The sequence below is a fragment of the Topomyia yanbarensis genome, chromosome 1 (genome assembly GCF_030247195.1).
Source record: "Topomyia yanbarensis strain Yona2022 chromosome 1, ASM3024719v1, whole genome shotgun sequence".
Lineage (NCBI taxonomy): Eukaryota > Metazoa > Arthropoda > Insecta > Diptera > Culicidae > Topomyia > Topomyia yanbarensis.
In genome coordinates, this window is record NC_080670.1 from 26,404,302 (window position 1) to 26,425,173 (window position 20,872).

General features: G+C 40.9%; 1 protein-coding gene across 1 annotated transcript; it reads right to left on the reverse strand.

Moving 5' to 3' along the window:
- Window positions 1-711: 711 nt before the first annotated feature.
- Window positions 712-19,902, reverse strand: LOC131694537 (uncharacterized). The gene is made up of 11 exons (XM_058983027.1): window positions 19,774-19,902; window positions 19,558-19,708; window positions 19,071-19,498; window positions 18,662-19,016; window positions 14,894-14,952; window positions 13,953-14,759; window positions 5,460-5,937; window positions 2,302-2,486; window positions 2,066-2,243; window positions 1,796-2,001; window positions 712-1,091 (listed from the first exon to the last, which is right to left on the reverse strand). Exons 1-11 carry the CDS (start codon window positions 19,900-19,902, stop codon window positions 885-887), a joined length of 3,183 nt encoding a protein of 1,060 aa, XP_058839010.1. The 3' UTR covers window positions 712-884.
- Between the last annotated feature and the right edge of the window lie 970 nt (window positions 19,903-20,872).

A 20,872-nucleotide genomic window follows, 5' to 3' on the forward strand; every position in this document is an offset into this window, starting at 1 on the left:
AACTCTTTCACTGTATTGTTGATGGATTATCACGCGATTCATGATATTAGGAGACTCCATGAGATCATGTCATGTCCGGTTTTGTTATTTACTCACACGATGTACACAATGAGTGAAATATACCAATGAAAAATACTGCAGGACACACACCCCGCTGGATAAAAATTTGAAGAAAGTTTGATAAAGAACAAATCATCAATAACAATAGTGTCCTCTACATCGTAAGAAGTACAGTGCAAGCTAACGGGTGTTCAATAAAAATGAGAATGATTTCAATACCTCTCAGTAATTAAAGTAAAGAGCGTAATTTTTTTTTCTCTCTGGACTCCCTAGAAATAAGTGGCATGTTTCTTTTCGTTCGGGTGCTGTCAGTTCAATCGAAGATGGCGTCAAAACAGCAAGCACTCTGTGAGCGTGTTGTACGGTTTTACGAATCGCATGGTCATCGTGGAAAAAAGTTTACGGGAGACCACTTTCGAGAGGAACACTTGCCCGTGAGTACAGTTTACCGGATCCTGGCATTCCTGAGCGTGGAGCGGTAGGCCGGTAGCGGACGTCCAGCGAAGATAATGACGAAGAAGAAGAAAGAAGCGTTGAAAAAGCTGTTCAACAACAAGGACGAAACTAGTTTTACAGAAGCAACGCAATCGAGTTTTTAGCGGACAGACCACATGTACGTTTGGAACTGTTTCTTTTGTTTGAATGTAATAACAATGAATCATCATTTACCTACAATACTGTATTTCAAACTTCATGGCATAAAAATTTTTGGCAACAAAACTAGCTCTTGCATTCGGTGTACTCCACTAATCCAATCCTTACAATTACATTTGCTGACTAGAATAAATAAATAAATAACAGCCTGGCAAGATGTCTCTCATCCGTCACTCATTCTTCCGGGCGGCGACATCTTTGGGTACACACAGACATTCCCCGGCCAGTCTTTGCTCGATCCAGGGCAAGTAGTTTACGATTCGGGTATAAATTCCAGGCAGATTCGGCCTTGCGCAGCCTCGACCCCATGAGACAACTCCGATAACCTCCATGCTGCCGGCGTTGCCCATTTTGTGCATCGGACCGCCACTGTCGCCCTGGGAAAAGAAACAATACTGAATGGAGTTATTCTAAGCAATCGAAAGTTTGAGTGTGGTCTACAAATTATATGTAAGTTTCATTGCTATGAATAAGGAGATGGGTGCTCTCTGCAATTTGGCTACTAAAATCTGTCGAAATAAAAATTCTAATGAAAACTATGTAAAAATTATCTCGACGTGGTTCAAAAGCAAACAAGTTTCGAAGTTCAGATTTAACAATTACTGTGCTGCCCATAATCGTAAGTCTGTCCCATGTTCTATGGGATTTCCTATCTACATGGGACTGACTTGATTGTAGGTATTATGGGTGCGCAAAATTCCATTTCACTGAAGTGGTGAATATTACCATTTTAATAGTTTATAAAATTCTTCAGTATCACAGTATCTCTTCGTAAGACTGACCATCTGTTCGAATACGAGACAGTTGCAGGGCTAGTTCTGTGATCCTACGGAGTCCTTCCTGGTCGCGGTTCGAAAAAACGACGACTGTTTAGTATCGAGTATCTTACCTCCAGTAAAGGTGTGCGCCACGCCGCCGCCGCCGCCGCGCCGACGACTGCATGTAAAAATAGTAAGCACATCGTCGTAACGCCGGCGCGCAGCCGATTTTTACCTGAAATCGGCAGCGCGGCGCACACCTCCAGTGCTGCCACACCAGGGCAACAGTAACAAAATTACATAAACCGTTAACGTATACCTACCTGGCAGGCATCCTTTTTGCCGTCATGATACCCAGCGCACATCATATTGTCGGAGATCTTCTTACTGCCATAACCGGCCTCCAAGCACTGCTGCTGTGACCAAATTGGAACCACGACCGAGCGCAACGTCTTCGAGGGCGGTAGCTTTTCTTCGATTCGTCCCCAGCCGGCAACGATGCCCAGCGACCCGCTCAAATCTCGTTCACCTGCAATAAGAAATTAGCAACGATTAACACTCATATATCGCCTTAACTAGCATCTAATAAGTACTTCCGTCCGGAAGGCAGGCTGGTTGTATCGTGGGACCATAGCGCAACGGTTTATCCAGCTCCAGCAGGGCGATATCATTGTTGAATGTGAAAATATCAAAATCCTCGTGGTCGATGATCCGCTTGACTCGACGAAGCTCCGTATAGTCTTTGGCAATATTATGGCCACCCAGATACACCTGAAATGAATCGACGCACACTTAGACAGCCGGATCGAACTCGTAACCCAAAAAATACCCTGATTTCGCTGGGCTCGAAGGCGTTCACACAGTGGGCTGCCGTTATTAAATAGTTCTTGGTTAGGACGGAAGCACCGCAGTATAATTTTCCCTGCCGGAACAAACCGGCCAACCAGGGGTACTCGTGAGCTTCGGTTTCGATGCCTCCCACAATCCGATTTGCACGACCGTTGATTCCGCACACTGGAAATGGGAGAATGAAATATGTTAAAGGTTTGATTTTAAATAGATATAGTCCGTGCGTATCATTTTTAGGAACCGGCGAAGTCGACGCGATTTTTTCAAAATTGATCTTTTTATCTCGCCAACCCGAATTTATTTATCTGATCTTTCGCAGTTCAGACGATTGACAACATTGATTTTTTTTATTAAAGAAAAACGATGTGGTCAAATTGACTTCATTTTTTTAAATGGCCATCAAATTATTTTTGTTTGTTTTATAAAGAATAGGAAGGGGAAGGGTTTCATCGTGATGGAATAGCGTGAAGCGTGAAAATTAATTCGAAAAGTTAAAGACCCGTGCTTATATTAAATCTCAGGACGTGAAGCGCGTTAAGCATTACATTTGTGTCTTAACGAAATTTGCACTGAACAGTTATCTGTGCACATCATAACGGTGATTTTTTCACCTTGAAGCCTTCGATTACTAAGAAGCAGACCAGCATCAATTTATAGAATGTATAGTGCTGCGCCAAGCGCTCTCGGACTTTCCAAAAAAAAAATTACGCCCGATGGTTATGCAAAACGGTGTTGAATCATCTCAACAAACTGAGTTATACGAATAGGTTAGATCGCTTCCGATGTGATTCTTTCACTCAAATGAAGGCTTTAATGCAAATAAGTTGATGATTTTCTTTTTAAAATAATGACACCCAAATTCAGTACCAGGGTAAATTTTGGTATAAATTTACAACAGATAAAAAAAGTTGTTGTTCATGTGATTCGGTAAATCATATTGAGTAATTGTTCCGAAGATACCAAGCCTCTGCGATGAATATGTGCAAAAAGTGTTGTGCTGTACATTTTGTACAGAATATCACCAAAAAGAAGAATCTGAGAAACCACTTAATTGCCTATAACTTTGTCGAATGATATGAATCAATGTAAAATCAATTGCTGAAGTGAAGGTGGGTGTGAAACGATCATTCAATTCAAGCGCTTTAACTATCGCCCTATCATTTTAGTAAAAGCTTTGAACAAAACCGATTTTAAATTGACATGATTACAATAAGAATGGTTGAAGAAAGATTTTGGCGTTTCAAATTCCTCTTGTCAGTAAATAGCAAATCGATTGCCTTGTACGTAAGCTCACTTGGGCGGGATTCCGAATCCCGCACATAGGGTTAGAGTTTGTTCTAATATTAAAAAGGGGCGGATTACCCTAAGGTTGAATCCTCTACAATCGAAATTTAAAAAAAAATGATATGATGTGTATGAATACAAGGTAACAAATTCAAAAATAAACCTAGGGATATTGCACATGGCTGCCACATTGAGTTTATTGGCGTTAAGAACACTCTCTGGTTGGAGTTCTAACATTCGATGACTGTACTGTTGGATCTAATACCTCAAAATCATGACTGTTGTATAAAACCTTCACAACTAGCACAACACAGTTAGTGTAACTATTTCAAAGTAACCGAAAAAAGGCCGAAACATCTCCACTCCAAATCATTCGATGAAATTGTTGCTATTTCACTTCGTAGTATACCACAAGGAACTCACTGTCACAATAGCAAACTCGATTCGTCAAACAATTTAACCTTCTAACCACTAATTTGTCGTGGCGAAACAACAACACCACCTTTGCCACTGAGCCACCAGTGAGCACTGGTCGCAGAAATTATATCGAGTCAGACGCCATTGTGGTGCGATAGCGAATTATGAAACCGGCCGAATACAAGCGTCATCCCAGGAAAGGTAGGACTGTAAAGCTGCATTCTCTTGAACTTTTTTTTTGTTATTTGGTTTCGCTACTCTGACTGGAGTTCCACAATACCAGCGTAATACTGCTAAAGTATTCTGAAAATGTGTGCTAGATCTTTGAAAAAAACCAAAAAGAGTCCATCTTCTTAGAGCACTCTAGTTAGAGTGTGGCCAAGAGTTCTATTGTGTATACGTCAAATTCCATGTTCGTTTGGATACGTCATGGCCTCTTGGCCACACTCTAACTAGAGTGCTCTACATCTTCTACGTTCCAGTTTAATTAGTCCAAAACACAACTTAACTCTGTTTATCGCTTTCTGACACAGCCATACTTTCGCCCTCGTCATCTGAATAATCTCAAATGCCAACAACAAATGCCAAATGGCAAACATATTTGGTTACCAGTGAGACGTCACTATCGTTGTCAACCAAACCCAAACAACCACCATGGCGTCGACGAGCATTAATATTGAGTTGATGGCTATCCTCCACGCATAATCAAACTGCAACGCAGTAATGTTGCCAAAAAAACAAAACTACATTGTATAGCAACTACAACTTCGAGGATGCCCCCCGTCGAAGTGGGATATGGTCCGGATTACGGCGAGGTACTGATCGCTTGGGGCAGCAATAAAATACCTTGCCAAACTCCACCCTTAGGCACCAGGCGCTCCTACATCACCCCGGGAGCTTTCCGCAGAAAAACAACAAAAACAAAGAGCACGTTTTATTTTTAGCCTTGCCCAAAGCTACAATCACAATAACTAGCACGTGCTCTTGCTGACTGTGTGACACTTCGACGCACTGCCAAGTTTGGGAACCTGGTCTGGTCAACCGAGCTTGGTATGTGTAACTCTCCGTCACTGTTTGTGTTCATTGCATAATTGCTCAATACGACAATTTGTCCCATCATCGATGTTGTTGTTTGTCGACTCTGGTTCAACTGTTTACACTGTTAACCTTTCACTTTTCTTTCTTTCTGAATCAGATGCAACTGCGTACGGCTGTTGCATTCCACACGGTGTTATCTGGGTGTAACTCTTTCCGAAAGAACAGTCAACATCCTGTTGTCCAGCAGTTCCTTTTAGCTTTGCTGGTTATGGTCGACTGGGACAGTTTCATAATCACTTTATACAACAATCGGGTCACAAAACACTCGACAATCACACAGATGCAATTTCCGGTAAGATTGTTTCAAATTTCCGGAAAATCAAAAACACGTAAACCTACCGCAGTTACAGGATCTGCTGCCATTCGCCGGAAGTGCCAGTGCTATACGGGCTAACCAGATCAAACTTATCGCCAACGGTAGCTGCATCCTGTAGTCAGAATCCCGTGAGAAAACTTGAGAACAAGTTAGAACCAGTCCAAAACGAGCCACGCGCGTGCCAACACTTGCTGCAACCGCGGCTAACGATCGTGCAATATTCGTGGATTGTAAACCAAAATTGTGGTCCCGTCCGTTGCAGACGAGACAAGAGTGTGTCAGTATTGTTCTGTGGCTGTGGAATTTAAATCGATCGTCTTTTATACATATGGATAAGTTCATTTGTACCATACGCGTGAGTACGAGGAGCGTAAAACGAATATGAGCCCGTGCTCTTGGGCTTCGGAACCTTCGAGGACATGTCCCACCCGTGCCTCCCATATCCTTCACGTGCTCCCGTATCCTGCCACCATAACCATATGGCGAACCAACAACTACTGCCTATCTACAGACGGTAGATATTCTCCGTTGGTGCGTACAGGAACTTCCATAACTTGGGGAGGGCGGAAGTTGGGTGGTTGGCACCATGAAGGTCGCGAGCAACACCATCGGTCGATGTGACTTATGCTCAGCTATAGCTCTCACTCTCGTAACCGAAAGCAATCCTCCATAAGTTTAAGGGAGGATCGGAGAGCTTTAGAGATTCAAGAGAAGACCCCCCTAAATTGTGATCGAACGGGAAAGAGAAAGAGAGCGGGGGAGTTTTCTGACAAAGTCACGAGGGGATCGGTAAGGATCGGGCGAATGGCTGACAGCGGAGTAAGGGTGTTGTCCTTGGCTCTGGTAGCACACATCCTCACGGCGTCGAGCGGCGGCGCCGACGTCCATCAATTGTATGTATTATAAACTATATAGTGTGTGCAGCGACACAGTCAAACATTCGCACTTACGATGGCCTCTAGGTTAGTGGCACTATATAATAGTGATGATTCACGGTGCATTGCCGGGGAGACAGAGGTGCGCAGTGGATGCATTAGGTATTTTTTCCGTTTGTTTTCATTGTTTGGCGAGACGCTATTAAGCGGTTAGCACCAGTTCTAGTTACGAGGAGGAGTTGTCGGAAGTGCAAAAGTGCCGGCGATAATTGATGTGCAAGTGGGATTAGTTTGTGTTTGATGTGTCTTTTCTCTAGGACAACTATTTGAAGTGTTGTGTGTTTTAGGGTGAGACACGTTACGTGTTTTAAGATGAGATATATTTGTTCCAAAATGTCCACGTAAATGATGATTCACATTCAAATAAAAATGTCAAAATATCTTGACTCCTGCGGTTACTTTTGGGGTTAAAATGGATGAGCAGCTGATCGCCAAGGCCACGAAAGAGTTGAAAACATTAATCATTTGATCAACCATACCTAAGGTTGTGGCCAACAACAACAATAGAAACAACAACGGCAGCAGCTACATTCCTATTACAACTGCAATGGACACAACAACAATCATCATAATAATTAACATCATTGCTCCTGTGAACGTTCGTGTTTTCGCCAATTTTAACGCACTTTTCACAGGTAGACCAGGACAAATATGACGCAGCTGGTAATAGTACAATAATTTAAGATAATATTGTTACGCATGACGAATCACAACTAGCTTTTTGAAAACCACTGAAATTCTCGTTTACTGTCCAAATTTTAATGAAGAGCGCTGTACAGATGTACGAAATCCAAAAGAATATACTAGGTTCCTCATTTTCGATATTTATGGGCACCGAAAATAGGTTGAAATCAGAACATAAAAAGTGAAGAGGTTTATGGAAGTAACTACAAAATTTTTAGAGATTATCGTGATTGACGACTAACCCAAAAATAGTCAGGTGGAGGAGTTCTCATCGCAGTTTCATAATTCCATTGACTATGATTTCTAGGATGTCTTTGAATATAGAAAGGCTAATTATGAAAATAGCAAATATATAAATTAAACTGCGCAAAATGACAGTCCCTATTATTTGTGGCAAATAATATAGGAGGAAGTTTCACTCACGAAAAACGACGAAATCATGCATACAAAATCCGGTTTGGTTTAACAAGGAAATCACTAATTTGAAAAATCGGAAGCAAGTATAGTGGAAGTATATACTTTTTGGTCTGACTTATACCCAACATTGGGATGAAAAATTAATTATTTATCATTTTTAAACGAGCTCACAGTAAACCGAAACGATACAAAATTCACTTTTTTTTCTTTAACGTCTAAAAAATTGGTTTATTTTTCCTCAAAATTTATTGAAATTAGGTGTTAGTCATAGGAAATATTATCTATTTTAATAAATTATATCAGTTTCTCATTTGGGTTAACTACGATACGATACGCATCCTGCATTGAAACGTCGGAGTAATCATGACATAATTCGTTTTAATCCATATGAGACTGCTTAGCCGAAATTATGGCCCATAATTGAAGACACCCCCACTCTTTTCTTTTTTCACTTATTATAAACTTTTGTGTGATATAAAAAAACAGTCTATTGTTTCTTGAATGTTTTGCGAACTATTCTGATTTAAATTAGTAAAACAAATAACAAAGTATTTTTATCTTCTCCTTCAGTGGGGGTAAGATTTAGAAAAATTTATAAAAATAATAACAAAAAATTAAAGACACCCTATACTCATGTTCAATATTTCGTGTGGCCTCTTTTCGCCAGGATCACGGCTTGGCATCGATCCGGTATGGATTCTACAAGTTTTTTGAAGACAGTTGATTCGATTTTTCCTCATTCATCCAAGCCCGATCAAAATGAAATAACAGGATTATAACACAATAAAATTTTCGTAACAGATTGTGTTACAAATTTTGTCTCGTTAGTAGTTAAAATAACAGAAAATTATAACAAGTAACAACGCGAGATATAGTTTTGAAATCTTTTTGTTATGTGTTTCTGATCGGAAGATGACCCGTTTTAAGTCCCTCAAGTTTGTTGGGTTTTGGTCTCCTACTTTATTCTTGAGGATGGCCCACAGATGCTTGATAGGATTAAGATCTGGAGATTGTGCAACCCAATCCAAGACCTTAGCTATTGTGACACTACTTTCGCTGTATGCTTAGGGTCTCCGTCTTGGTGAAAGATAAAGTTTCCCGAAAGTTTCGCCTTTCGGGCACTGGCGTGGAAGTTTCTCTCCAGAATATCCAAGTAAACCTCTTTGGTCATGGTTTTTTGATGAATTTGTAACCGTCGGTTACGATGAGCAATTGATGGCTCCACCACAATAAATAACAATCATCGAGCGGTTCAATAGTTTGCCCTCCCGATATCCAAATCCAACTCTGCCTTCTCCTGCTTCCAGCTCCACTGCCACCCAAATGGTAGGGTAAAAGACTTAATTTTCGCCCCATTAGGGAGGGTGCCACACTATTCTATTAATTACGCAGTCTACAGTCGATGAAATGCACATAAATTGGCATCAGTATCCTTGCTTCGTTCCCAAAAACCAATTTAATACCAAAAATGTCCTGAGAATGGGGAAATACTTCTGTTTGAACGCCACGAAAACTCGAATCGAATGCTCTTATTTTCGCACTACCAAATGGGCCAATGCGTTGAACAAAGATGGCAGACGCTGCTCTAACTAACGGCTTCAAATGGGTAGGGCGATAATAGAAATAGGGCGAAAATAGTCTCCACACCCTACCTACATCCAAGACGGATACAGGTGTGCACATTTTTTTCTGTGTGTGAGTGTGGTTGTCATTTTTCTTGAATGAAGCCGAAAATACAAGAGGATATGAAGAAGAAAAACACAAACAGTTGACGTAGTGGGCTCTTCTGTTGCCATAAGTTTTGTTTCGTTTCGGTCACAGTTAATTTAATCGTTTTTTTTTTTCGTGGTAAAAAGTGTCCATAAGTGTTCTAATCGATAGATCCAAAGTGAAGCTCGGCCTTTTTTCACTTTTCATCGAGCGCCAAAGAATCAGTATGCTCGTTCAGATGTTGATGCTTACTTCAAGGGTCCCGGCCGCCATGCTTAATTTTGCAAGTACAATACTAATACACTCAAAAGTGTCAACTGTTCCCACCTTTCGCTCATCTTGACCTACATCATTTCACAGTACTTGTTTACAACGGTACCAGTCTTATTTAGCCGCCGCTACACGCCACGGGTAGAGTAGCCCGCAAAAAGGTTACCAAACGGATATAGCCGAGCTGTCAAACTTCGGAGGTGTTCGGTTTATCTCCGGTGCCGAATTACGAATGCGACACCGGTTTAGGCTCAGCTCCAGGCACTGATCCTTCTTTCCGGATTGATTAATGTGCTAGAACAATAGTGTTTAAAAGGTATTTGTCGTTTAAAACAATTAATCTAAAATTTTGTTGTACGCAAAATAAAATAACTATGAGAAGACGGTTCACAGATAAATTAAAATACCGGAAAGAGGTAAAAATTGGGTAAATTGGTAGCGGTTACCACATGGTTGTATAGCTATGTTACTAATACCTCAGGGTAGGTCCTCATAGGGCCTTATATTCTCGGCTCCAGATTGTCATCTGGAACCTATTCCTTCGCAGGATGATACCAAGAACAGGAACGGAAACTATCAGCAACGTACGGCTCTCTGTCTGTCGCCACGTGCCAAGAACACCTGAAAACAGTCCCGGCAACCACTACGTCATTCTTCTAACTGCCGGCAACCCTGAAAACCGGCAACCACAAGCCACAGATCGGATGTACACGCGATAGCAGAAAAGACCATCGGCCGGCCGAGATACGCTCGCCACACGCTGCTGTGAGAGTCCCCATGACGCGCCGACCGCAGACCGTTGGACAGTTCTAGCTAAAACCGCCGTACCGTCACTGCCGCCATACACAGCCATTGTCACCAACATAAACCGCCAAGATCCACCCAACATGCCACCCAGTCGGCGATCCAGCCATCTTCCGTCTACACCAGAAAAACCAAACCACAAGTAACAAGTGACGTCACTTAGAATTAGGTTATTTATAAGCAATAAATAGAGTTAAGATGTTTAATAGTGAAGAATAGTGATATTATAACTTAAGTGAACCTTGGATTAGTGAATTTGCATCGCGTGTTAATATTGCTCGGACCAAAAAAGGAGTCGCCAGCCCTCGTCGTTGGTTGTCGTCCAGGAAATCGAATCAGGTCGTAGCTTTTGAGCATCCCCTGCGTAAGCACACCTGTTTGCTGGTCCTAGTCTAGTTGCATTGTCTGTATATTACCGAAGGCAAATGTGTCATCCTCTAAATGAGTGCATTTGACGGTGGGTGACATTCATATTCACCACAGACAATCATAATTTCTCCCACCAACTAGAGATAACAAATTCCAACGTTCCAAGGCCGTTTCAAGACATACCATCACTCGTCCTAGAGAAAAACTTAAATTAGGGTCCATTCCTTCTAGAAACCTTGATGTAAGAAGTATACCTCCTCCTGGCTTCACGGTAGGCCGCAAGCACTTTGCGTTCATGCGCTCTCTTGGCTACCTCCTTGGGTCGTAATTATGCCATCTGACCCAAACAGGACGATTTTTGTGTCATCGGACCATAGCATCATATAACTGCTGAATTTGTTGACGAAACTGAATTAGGTTGTAATCCCAACCGGTGTTAATTCAATCGTTTTGACAGCAGTTGGGGTTACCCCAACCTGACCCAGTTTCGCCTCAAGCAAAAACCACACTAGTATTCCGGTTTTGAAACACAGTCCCGAAGCGAAGGCTTTGTTACCTTCAAACAGTTAGCCATGAATAATATTATATACGAATAGTCATTTTTTTCGTTATTTAGGTCAGATATACATTTTTCTAAGTTTAACGAGTGAATAGGGCAAAAAATGTTCCGATTGCTACTATTTCTCAAAAAATTTCGAAACAGTGCTTGTATATTGAAAGGATAAACAAACATGATAATAATTTTATTTATTATGGAAATTTCAGTTGAATGATTATTAAAAACTCTTGGGAAGCGAAGATAGGCTAATGGTTATCATTAAACAACCATTCGAGTTGAATCAATGAAAAATAAATGTCATAGTAGATTTTAGAAACATAATACAAAATTACGAGTTTCACATTCGCTATATTTTTGTACTAAAGTCACCCCAATGCACAAAGCTTCTCCAGAACATTTAGAAGGGCGCATTTCCGAGACCGAAATTTCGTAATAGCGCAGTACGCAAGAGCATGAATTAAAAATAATTTGGAAAGCGGCTTTGAATCCCAACTGCATTGAACCTTATCTTGGCCTGCGCTAACTGTTGCAACCTCACGGTTATTTACATGCGCCCTAGGCCCTGGATAAGCAGAAAAATTCGCCCTACTGCGCAGTAGTTTGACATTCGTCGAATCGAAATTTATGCAGGTAGGTCGGTACCTTCGTCTGGAATTTGTTGGCAAAGTAAACAAAAACACATCGCGCTAGGTTGGTAACCCAATCTTGGCTGTGTATATCCGCATGATTGCAGCAACCCTCGCACAAACAGATAAGATGCTAGTTTGTTTACATTATATTGTTTACATACATATGTAGAGCCAGATACAAAAGCGAGGCGCCACATCGCACCGTCAGAGTGCAGGGTTGTATACAGGTTCTTTAAGTTAGTTATACATTTTATTGTACCAACCTTACAGAAATTTTAATAAACGTTGCAATTTATTTAAGAGGTCTAGCATCGAATGAAAATGTTCGAATATACTTTTGATGTAAAAGCTTTTACAATCAGCATTCAATACCAAAAACTAAATACTCCTAGTATAAACATGAAAAACAGAATTGACATTAGCTTGAAACATGTTATCTGTTTCAATTCCAGTATATTAGTTAAAAAATAACTGTGAAATTGAAACTTTCATTCAAACTTATGTAATTCGGACACTGAGTCGCTCTGAAGTGTATAATGAGTGTACAGTGTCTACTTAACCCAGAGATAAGACAATGACAATCCGCGTATCTTCACCATACCCAAACAACAATTGCATATTTGAACGATGTTGCACCATACGGCCTTCCCTCGATGTACCGGCTTGATAAAGCGTGTCATTCACTCTGTAACAATTTCGTTCGTGGAGTTTCGGGTGCTTCGCATCTGTATCTACAATCTAAACGAATGCCAAGTTCAAGTTGGTTCCCCGTAGTACGACACCGCCCGCTGAACTTGAAATAGGGGAACTGGGGGCAAGTCCGACACCTTAAGCATTATGACTGTTTTTGAGTATTATAGAGCTTAAATTAATGGATATCCCATTCCAAATCTCAGTTTAGATGTTTTTCTATGAGCCATGTGCATTTATAGTATAAAAAAGTGCTATTTTTATAACCAAATGTTCGTTGTAAAAAATGTGAAAAATCAAGCCCATTTAAAGCTGTGCGGGTAAGACCGACACCCCGAAGGGGTAAGACCGACACTCCTTCTGATTTGGTTTATTTAGGGTGATGAATGAATAAACTTGCGCAATCTTAGACTCAAATGAATGGTGAATTATCTCCATAGATTTTGCATGAGATTAGGGTCTATTGGAGTTCCGTTTCTGAAAGTAAGGGTTTAAATGCGCGTTCGCTCATGGAATTCCATCTGCATCGGTTCTGAGATGACCCATTTAAAATAACTATCATACTGTTTGATTCGATAGGCCCCAATCATTGGCGTGACAATGTCATTGGACACTTCTGACGATTCCGGAAGTACCACTGAAAGTGACCAGAATTCAGATTGGACAAAACATTATCAGTATTCAAGACTTCAAGATTCGTACTGCAGGACCAGAATAAACAAAAAGGACTTGAAACGTGCTTTAGGCAGTATCAGCTTTTTTCAGCAGTTCTTGAAATCGCTGATGTTATTGATGGATACGAAATATTTTTGATGGTTCCGGATGTCGAGTATGGATTGATGAATACGAAGTATAAACGCAATATGCAATTCTCCGTCATTGGTGAACATGATAAGAGTTTGATCATTTCTGAGGTTTTGAGGGGTCACAGATCAGTATAAATTACATGGTATCAATATGGTTGATAAGAAACGAAACTAAAATGGCGTGTATAGTTATATATATCCTGATATTTAGGAAATCTATAAAGTAGAAAGGATAGATTCTGTTGGCCATTTTGTTTAAATTTTTTATTTGAGATTACTTTTGTTCTTGTATTACATTGATAGCGGTTCATTTGTGTATCTATTTGCAAGAAATACAAACCGTATCAAAAGTTTGATAACATTGCGTGTGAATCCACTTCTTGCATGTAGTACACATTCTCCATCCTCTTCCGTTCGAAGAATCGGAAAAGCAGCATCCACATCGATCACACAAAGAATCTTCCATGCAATTTTCTTTTAATTTTGGTCGTTTGGATCTCTTTGTTATAACTCTGCGTCCTTTTTTGATTAACAAAATGTCTTTAGCGGCTTGAGCATCAATCAAACTTTGGCAATACTTAGCAGATGTTATTTCAGCGGCCTTTCCTGCTTGACGTTTTTTCTTAGTAACGCGTGGGCTAACCATTTTTGGCAATGGTAAAATTTTCTCCGGTGAAATTAGGAACGAATTCACAGAGGACTGCTCGTCTTCCCCTTTCTTGATGATATCTGCTTCAAAAGTTTTATCGTTCTTGGTTGGAGTTGCTGCCGGCTCTATTATTGGCAAGAATTGATCAGTGACCAATGATGGTGCAAAAGAATTTTCGTCAAAAACTGTACGGTCACATGGCCACAGTCCACATTTCCTGAAACCGTTAGCTGCGATCGGTATTGTAGCCGCTTTTCCAAAAGCAGTACCCATAAGTTGCATAATGTCATATTGGCTTATGACGTGCCCTGGTTTAGATCTCAGGAAAATTTCGGTAGCGCTTGAATAATGTGCCTTAAATGGAGACATAAACGAGACATCTAGCGGTTGTAACTTGTTGCTACAGTGCGGCGGAAGCACAAGAATCGTCACATGATTTTTACGAGCTTTCTCAGTAACCGCTAAATTTTTGGTGTGAGACGAATGACCATCCACCAAAAGCAGCACAGGATCAGTTTCTGAAGAATGGACGTGCTCGAGGAAATGATCAAACCAATTTTTGAATACTTCGATGGTCATGTACCCTGAGGGATTACAGGCGAACTTTGTTCCCGGTGGCGCTCCATGTTTGAGAGAATCATGCATTCGAGTTCTGGGAAATATGACGAAAGGCGGAAGGTAATGTCCGCTCGCTGACATACTCATAACGATAGTGGTTGTCTCTCCTCGTTCTGCCGACGAAATCATTCCAACCTGTTTTTTACCTCTGAGGGCCGCAATTTTCTTCTTACTGGGGGGAACCTAAAATCAGAAAGTGAAAAACGTTAGAACGCTAATCTACTAATTCTGCTCATCGACACACCCACGCATTCACACAAACTTGCCTACATACATATATACGCACAAAGTAACGCACACACCCACATGTTACAAACCGTTGAAATAGCTGTTTCATCAGCATTATAGATGCGTGTCGGAGGAAATTTCATTGTCTCTAGAAGATTTGTGTACATATCGAAGAAGGAATCTAAGGACACTTTGTTAAACGCCCTGGCTCTTGCGGCGGACGTTGCTTCTGCCTTCCGAAATGTTAGTTTCGGATTACGTTTCATAAATCGGTACAGCCAATCGCGTCCAGCTCTTCTTTTTTGCTTGTTGAATGGATGTTGTATCCCGTTTCTTTCAGCAAGTTCGAAGGCTAGTTGACGAACGTCGTCTTTTGTAATTCCATAGAATCGACTCTCCAAGTCATGCAAATGATGTATCAATTCATTTTCCTGATCTGCCGTAAAGACGGTTTCTTTTGGTCCGAGTTTTGATTTCGTCACCTTGCCACGGACGTGATCCAATAGTGTGATTCTTGGAATACCAAACGATTTTGCCGCACATTTTATGGAAACACCTTCACTGACAGCATCTTTCGCAAGATTCAACTGTTCTTTGCTCCAGCTCCTACGACAGGTCTTCCTTTTGTAGTTTCGAGGCATCTATAAAACATAAATATATACACTTATAATTTTATATTTATCAATTTTATATTATTATTATTATAATTCGTAGCTGCGTTAGTCTACTTAGTCAATTACAGAATCCTAATCACTTATGCAAAGAGGGTGTCGGACTTACCTCACATTAGAAGTGTCGGTCTCACCCCAACAACGCACAATTTTTCAAAATCATAATAATTAATACTGTATTGGTCTAACTTACCTCTTATTGAATACAGTTAATAATTTGAAGTGTAGATAAGGCTAAAAAACTTAAATAATCCTGTTTCCGGTATTTTTAGTGCTCTTAAAACCTTAACATCAACGAGCGAAAAGTAATATCTACCTGTACGCGAATCACCGGTTGTGTTTGTTTTGTTTATTGTTCGATATTTGACACATCACTATGTACCAAATGTGTCTCGAAGTGCCCAAAATAGTAATTTAAAGGTTCATTATCATTTTGAGATTATTTCAAAGCTAGTTTCTAGGAAAAGTCATGGGGTGTCGGGCTTACCCACAGTGTCGGACTTGCCCCCACTTCCCCTAGTTCAAACGATCACACACAATTCTCTTTCACTCTTGCTCCTCCGCGTTAGGAAATGCAGATGATGTCGGTTGCATGTGTTGTACTTGAAACCGAAACCATTCATGCCTCTATCGGACGGGTATACAATTATTTCCAGCGTCACCTTGGAACAGAACTTTGTCGTGCTCGGCCGTGTTTGTTTACATTGCTTTGTACCCGCGCCGCCGCCGCCATCGACAATATGGATGCAGAGTTCACAGCTCGAGTGAATCATTTGCGGAGATGCGATCGAAGCTGGTTGTTGTCGTTGGATGGAGGGAAGAAGGTGATTTGTTCGATCTATGGTGACAAATTTGCATTCTACCATCCATAGTTTGCTGGGAGATCATTGCACGACCTTACTGGGAACCATTTCGGGGGTTACTCGCTTGCTGACGCATACTGTCTTTTGGTACGAGATTTGAGAATAGCGGAGTACCACTCAGGAAAGTGACAGTGTTATCGCTCGCTCAGTAATACCTTACTTAAAAGTAAAATTTGTGTTCATTCAATTACAATGGGCCATAAAGTTTATATTGTCACAGACTTCTATTTTCGGACGAATAATTTTAAAAGAGTTTTGTATTCATTTGCACGAATACCCGTTAAAACATTACTGCCTTCACACCAGTATAGTCCAAACAGAGGTACATATAACACACAACGACAAAAATGGAATTTGAATGTATTGAAATTGCATTTTATTTTTCGGAAAGTAGATGAAAAATTTTGAAAGATGGTGTTCCTAGTAGGTCAGTGTGGAATTGTATGAGCATTTGAATGTTTTACTTTTACCAATAAAACAGTGACCCTGTATTTATAGAATAATTTGTGGGCTAAAGAACTACCCAATAGCTATTTTTTGCATATTAAACGCAATTAAACCAAACAAATTGATTAAACCATTTTTTTTCCTCATCAGTAACTAGCACACAATTGGGATTCGTTACACGATTATTCCAAAATAATACAAAATTTGCACCAGTTATACACAAAAACCAAGCGGTCACACGAGACCTAAAGCAATAGTCTGTTCCCGGGTGATGTCTCGTGAAGCAAATTCAGATGTTCTGGTTTACTGTTGAATAGCGACTGTGAGATCGTCGGATGATACACAATTTTATAATGCAGAACTGATAACGATAATCATCATACCAGTTTATATGGACGATGATAAGATCGATGTTCGTCTGCACGATCTATCACCGAGTATTGACAATCATTTAATCCGTTAAGCTTGAAGCCTAAAGAAATTTAAATGCGTCAAAATCAACTGTCACCAATGCAATAAAATCGTTCGAAAAACGTTTGTCGACAGTCGAGGGGAAATCAAAAGTCGGTGACGGTGCCGGTGGTTGAGTGGTAAGCGTGACCGCCACTCATTCCAATTTGCCTGGGTTCAATCAGCCGAGCTCGTTGAGATTTTTCTTAGGTGAAAAAATCTGTGCCAACGTCTTCCTTCGGAAGTGAAGTAAAACGGCTTTACTTTCCTTCCGAAGGAAGACGTTTGAGTTTGGTGGATCGATATCTAGTACAGATAGTGAAGTCACCTCTCTGGCGTCGGTAAAGAAGAAGTGATCCAACTTCTATACTCTTAATAACAAAAATATCCTCCTCCTGTGATACTTGTGGAGCGCGCAGTAGTATATACGGCCTCTAGCAAAAGCAAGTATCGGACTAATCATTCCTTCCCTTTCCTTCCGTGATCTACGTTCGCGCAGGGCCGGTGCCGGTATTGATCAATACTTTAGGTTTACCAGGAGTTGCACATTGAAAGATATTTCGCTACTCCCAAGCATTATTATCTTCTTATTCTCTGTGCAACTTCAGCTAGTCCAGATCGATAACGGAGTAGCAGCCAGGGGTGGTCGCACAAGCTCAAGCTCAAGTCGAGGGGAAATCAAAAGCCAGAGGTTACAAAAACTATGAAAAGAGTGTCCAATATTTCAAGCGGAAACCCAACCTCTCCGTCAAAGATATAGCAACCAAGCTGAGAGAATGACACTCCACCGTGCATTGAGGTAAAAACCAAGCCGGACTGTCGATTTACAGAAGGTGGTGACTTCAAATCGTTAGGATAAGCAAAACAAGTCGACCAGAGAACGACTGCGGAAGTTGTACATGAAGATTCCGACGAAGTTTGATTGCGTGGTACAAGATGACGAAATTTACGTCAAGGCAGAACAGGAATATTATACATCTACTGGAAGAGAAAAGCTGGAAGAGATTTTCAAACACATCCAGCAGGTTCGCAAAGAAATATCTCGTATGGCAGGCCATCTGTTGCTGTAGCTTGAGGAACGACGTTTGCGTAGCAACCGGGACCATCAACCAAGAAATTTATGTGCAGGAGCGCTTGAAAAAACGCCTTAAAAAACCGAATATTTTTGATAGAAATCTTTTACCAAAAAAGTGTTTTTAATTAGGACGTTCAAGTTTTCTTATAATTAATTAGGGTCGCTACTAGATAAACTTTATCAACGCCGCTAACAAAAGAAAAAAGAGAGAATGGAAATTCTTCAAATTCGATAAAACAAGTGATTGAACTATCAAATTTTCAGCCTTCTTTAATTTTCATTCCTTATACAATTTTTTAGTAGCCCTGCAACTTTAAAAAAATCTTCTCCTCCAATGCTCATTCTACGCACTGCAATAGCAAGCATCCCGCGTGTTGAATTTGATCCACGAAATAAACTTGTTCACCCGGGTATAAATTCCCGGATACTTTGGCTGAGCACATTCCGTCCTGGCAGGGACTACTCCGGCTACGACCGACCTACCGGTTTGTTGGTCCACAATATGCAGCGGGCCGCCACTGTCTCCCTGGCAAGCATCTCGCCCACCGTCAACCGCTCCGGCACACAACTTGCTGTCGTCCATTTGGAAGAACAGATAGTTGCTCTGCTTGAAGCATTCGTCGTAGGTTAGAATAGGAACGGTAACCTCCTGCAGCACCTTGGAATACGTTCCGTTCTGGGTTTCGCCCCAGCCCGTCACAGTGGCCTAGAAAGCAGAATTGTTTGCACATTTCATGCCTTAGCTATGCGAATTACTTACATTATAGCCTCCATACGTTGGCCCCTCCGGTGGTAAACAAACTGGAGATAGATTTTTCCCCAGAGGAACTGTTTCGTTCAGCTTCAGTAGGGCCAAATCGTTCATTGCTATAATCCCGGTGTCCACGTACCAGTTTGTCATTACATACGTAACTCGCCGTTCGAAGAAATCCGAATCTGGATTACTACGATCGTACATTAGGAATTTCACGGAAAACAATGTCCAATCGGTGTTGAACACACAGCTGGCCGCAGTCAGGATATATCGATCATTGATCAGTGATCCTCCGCAGATGAACTTGTTGTCGTAGTACAGAGCGACCATCCAAGGGTACTTTCCGTCGGGAGCATCCTGTCCGCCATTGATCCGCAAATCGCTGACATCAGTCAGATCGTTTGAAACGACTTTTGAGCTGTTGGTTCCGCATGCTAAATGAAAAATTCAATTTGAAATATAGTCGCCTTTCCAATACCATTTGTTTACTTACAACAGGATGGACATTTCGTGGGCACCGTGCGAAAAGCGAAAAAACTAACAATGGGCAGACCCGTGATGGTTGAAATCCAAGTGAACGGACCGCCGACGGGAGCCCTCTGAATGTTGCCACCTAAACCATTCGCTTGCACAATCGGTATGTTCTACATCAAATTGATGTTGAGATTATCTACCGGATACAGTACAGATTAACGAATCAAATACTTACTTCGTTCAGCGCTCCATACCGATAGCTTCCTGCACTTCGAAGACTTACGACTATTGGAAGATTCGTCACACAAAAGATGCAAGCTACCAGAAGAGCTGAACGCAGCATCTGTTCCTTATTCATCGCCATTGGACTTGGATAGGTGCTCAACACTGAACTTCCTCTCAATGTACCACTGAACCTGCCAGCTAGTCTATTAAATAGTCGTTAGATGCGTTGGAGATTAGAATTGAGAAAAATCTGTCTTGTCATCGAGTACGCCAATTAAACGGAAAGTGAAAGTAGATGACCAAAGCTCGTGTAAAAACTTATGGAAGTTGCGGCATCATCTTACAACTGAAAAAAAAACTTTTCATCGGGAATAGGTTTGACTTGTGTTGGACTTTGCGAAACTTTGACAAATATATCTTAATCACACTTTTCGGTGCGCGAAAATTAATATGTGTACAGATTGTATAACTTTATTTAAACTATTACTAAACTTCAATGCAACGTTTTAAAACTCTAATGTAGCCAAATGTCATAGGACCAACGATTTGTAGCGATGCTTTGTCATCTTTCTTCCAATCATGAGATGAGTTGAAAACATATAAAAACTTGGCTAAGTGAAGAAGTAGGTCCTCTACCAAACGATGAATGTAGGTCATGATGCACACACGCAGAATAGCTGTGTCAGTAGATATTCATATTTAGATTCCTTGTAAGCCGATAGAGAAAACTAGAACAGCAAACACTTGGCACTTAAAGGTTATTAGCTTCCGTAGTTAGTAAATCGTTTGTTTTATACGCCGCTCATCTGGATTTGATTCCTAACCCACGCCCTGTACTTTAAACCAATAAATAAAAGTGTTATCTTTCTATGTAGTATAAAACTCACATATAGAGCGTCCATTAAGGATTCAGTCATTTATAGTGCACATTTTTAGAAGAAAAAATGTCATAAAAATTAAATTTACATCAGTGTGGTACAGCGTTTCGAGTGGCCTAGTGAGCATCCGCTGGGAAGTCAAGCTTTAAAGCGGACCTGGTACTTTATCCAACTAATAGACAAAAGAAGAACTGGTTCTTGAGCAACAAAGTCAACCGCGGTACTTGATCC

Coding starts and splice junctions, on each gene's coding strand:
- LOC131694537 (XM_058983027.1), bottom strand. CDS start 19,902: ATGGCGATGAATAAGGAACAGATGCTGCGTTCAGCTCTTCTGGTAGCT. Junction 14,760..14,893: donor ATGAAACAGCTATTTCAACG/GTTTGTAACATG, acceptor TTCTGATTTTAG/GTTCCCCCCAGTAAGAAGAA. Junction 1,092..1,795: donor GCAAAAAGGATGCCTGCCAG/GTAGGTATACGT, acceptor TTCTTTTCCCAG/GGCGACAGTGGCGGTCCGAT.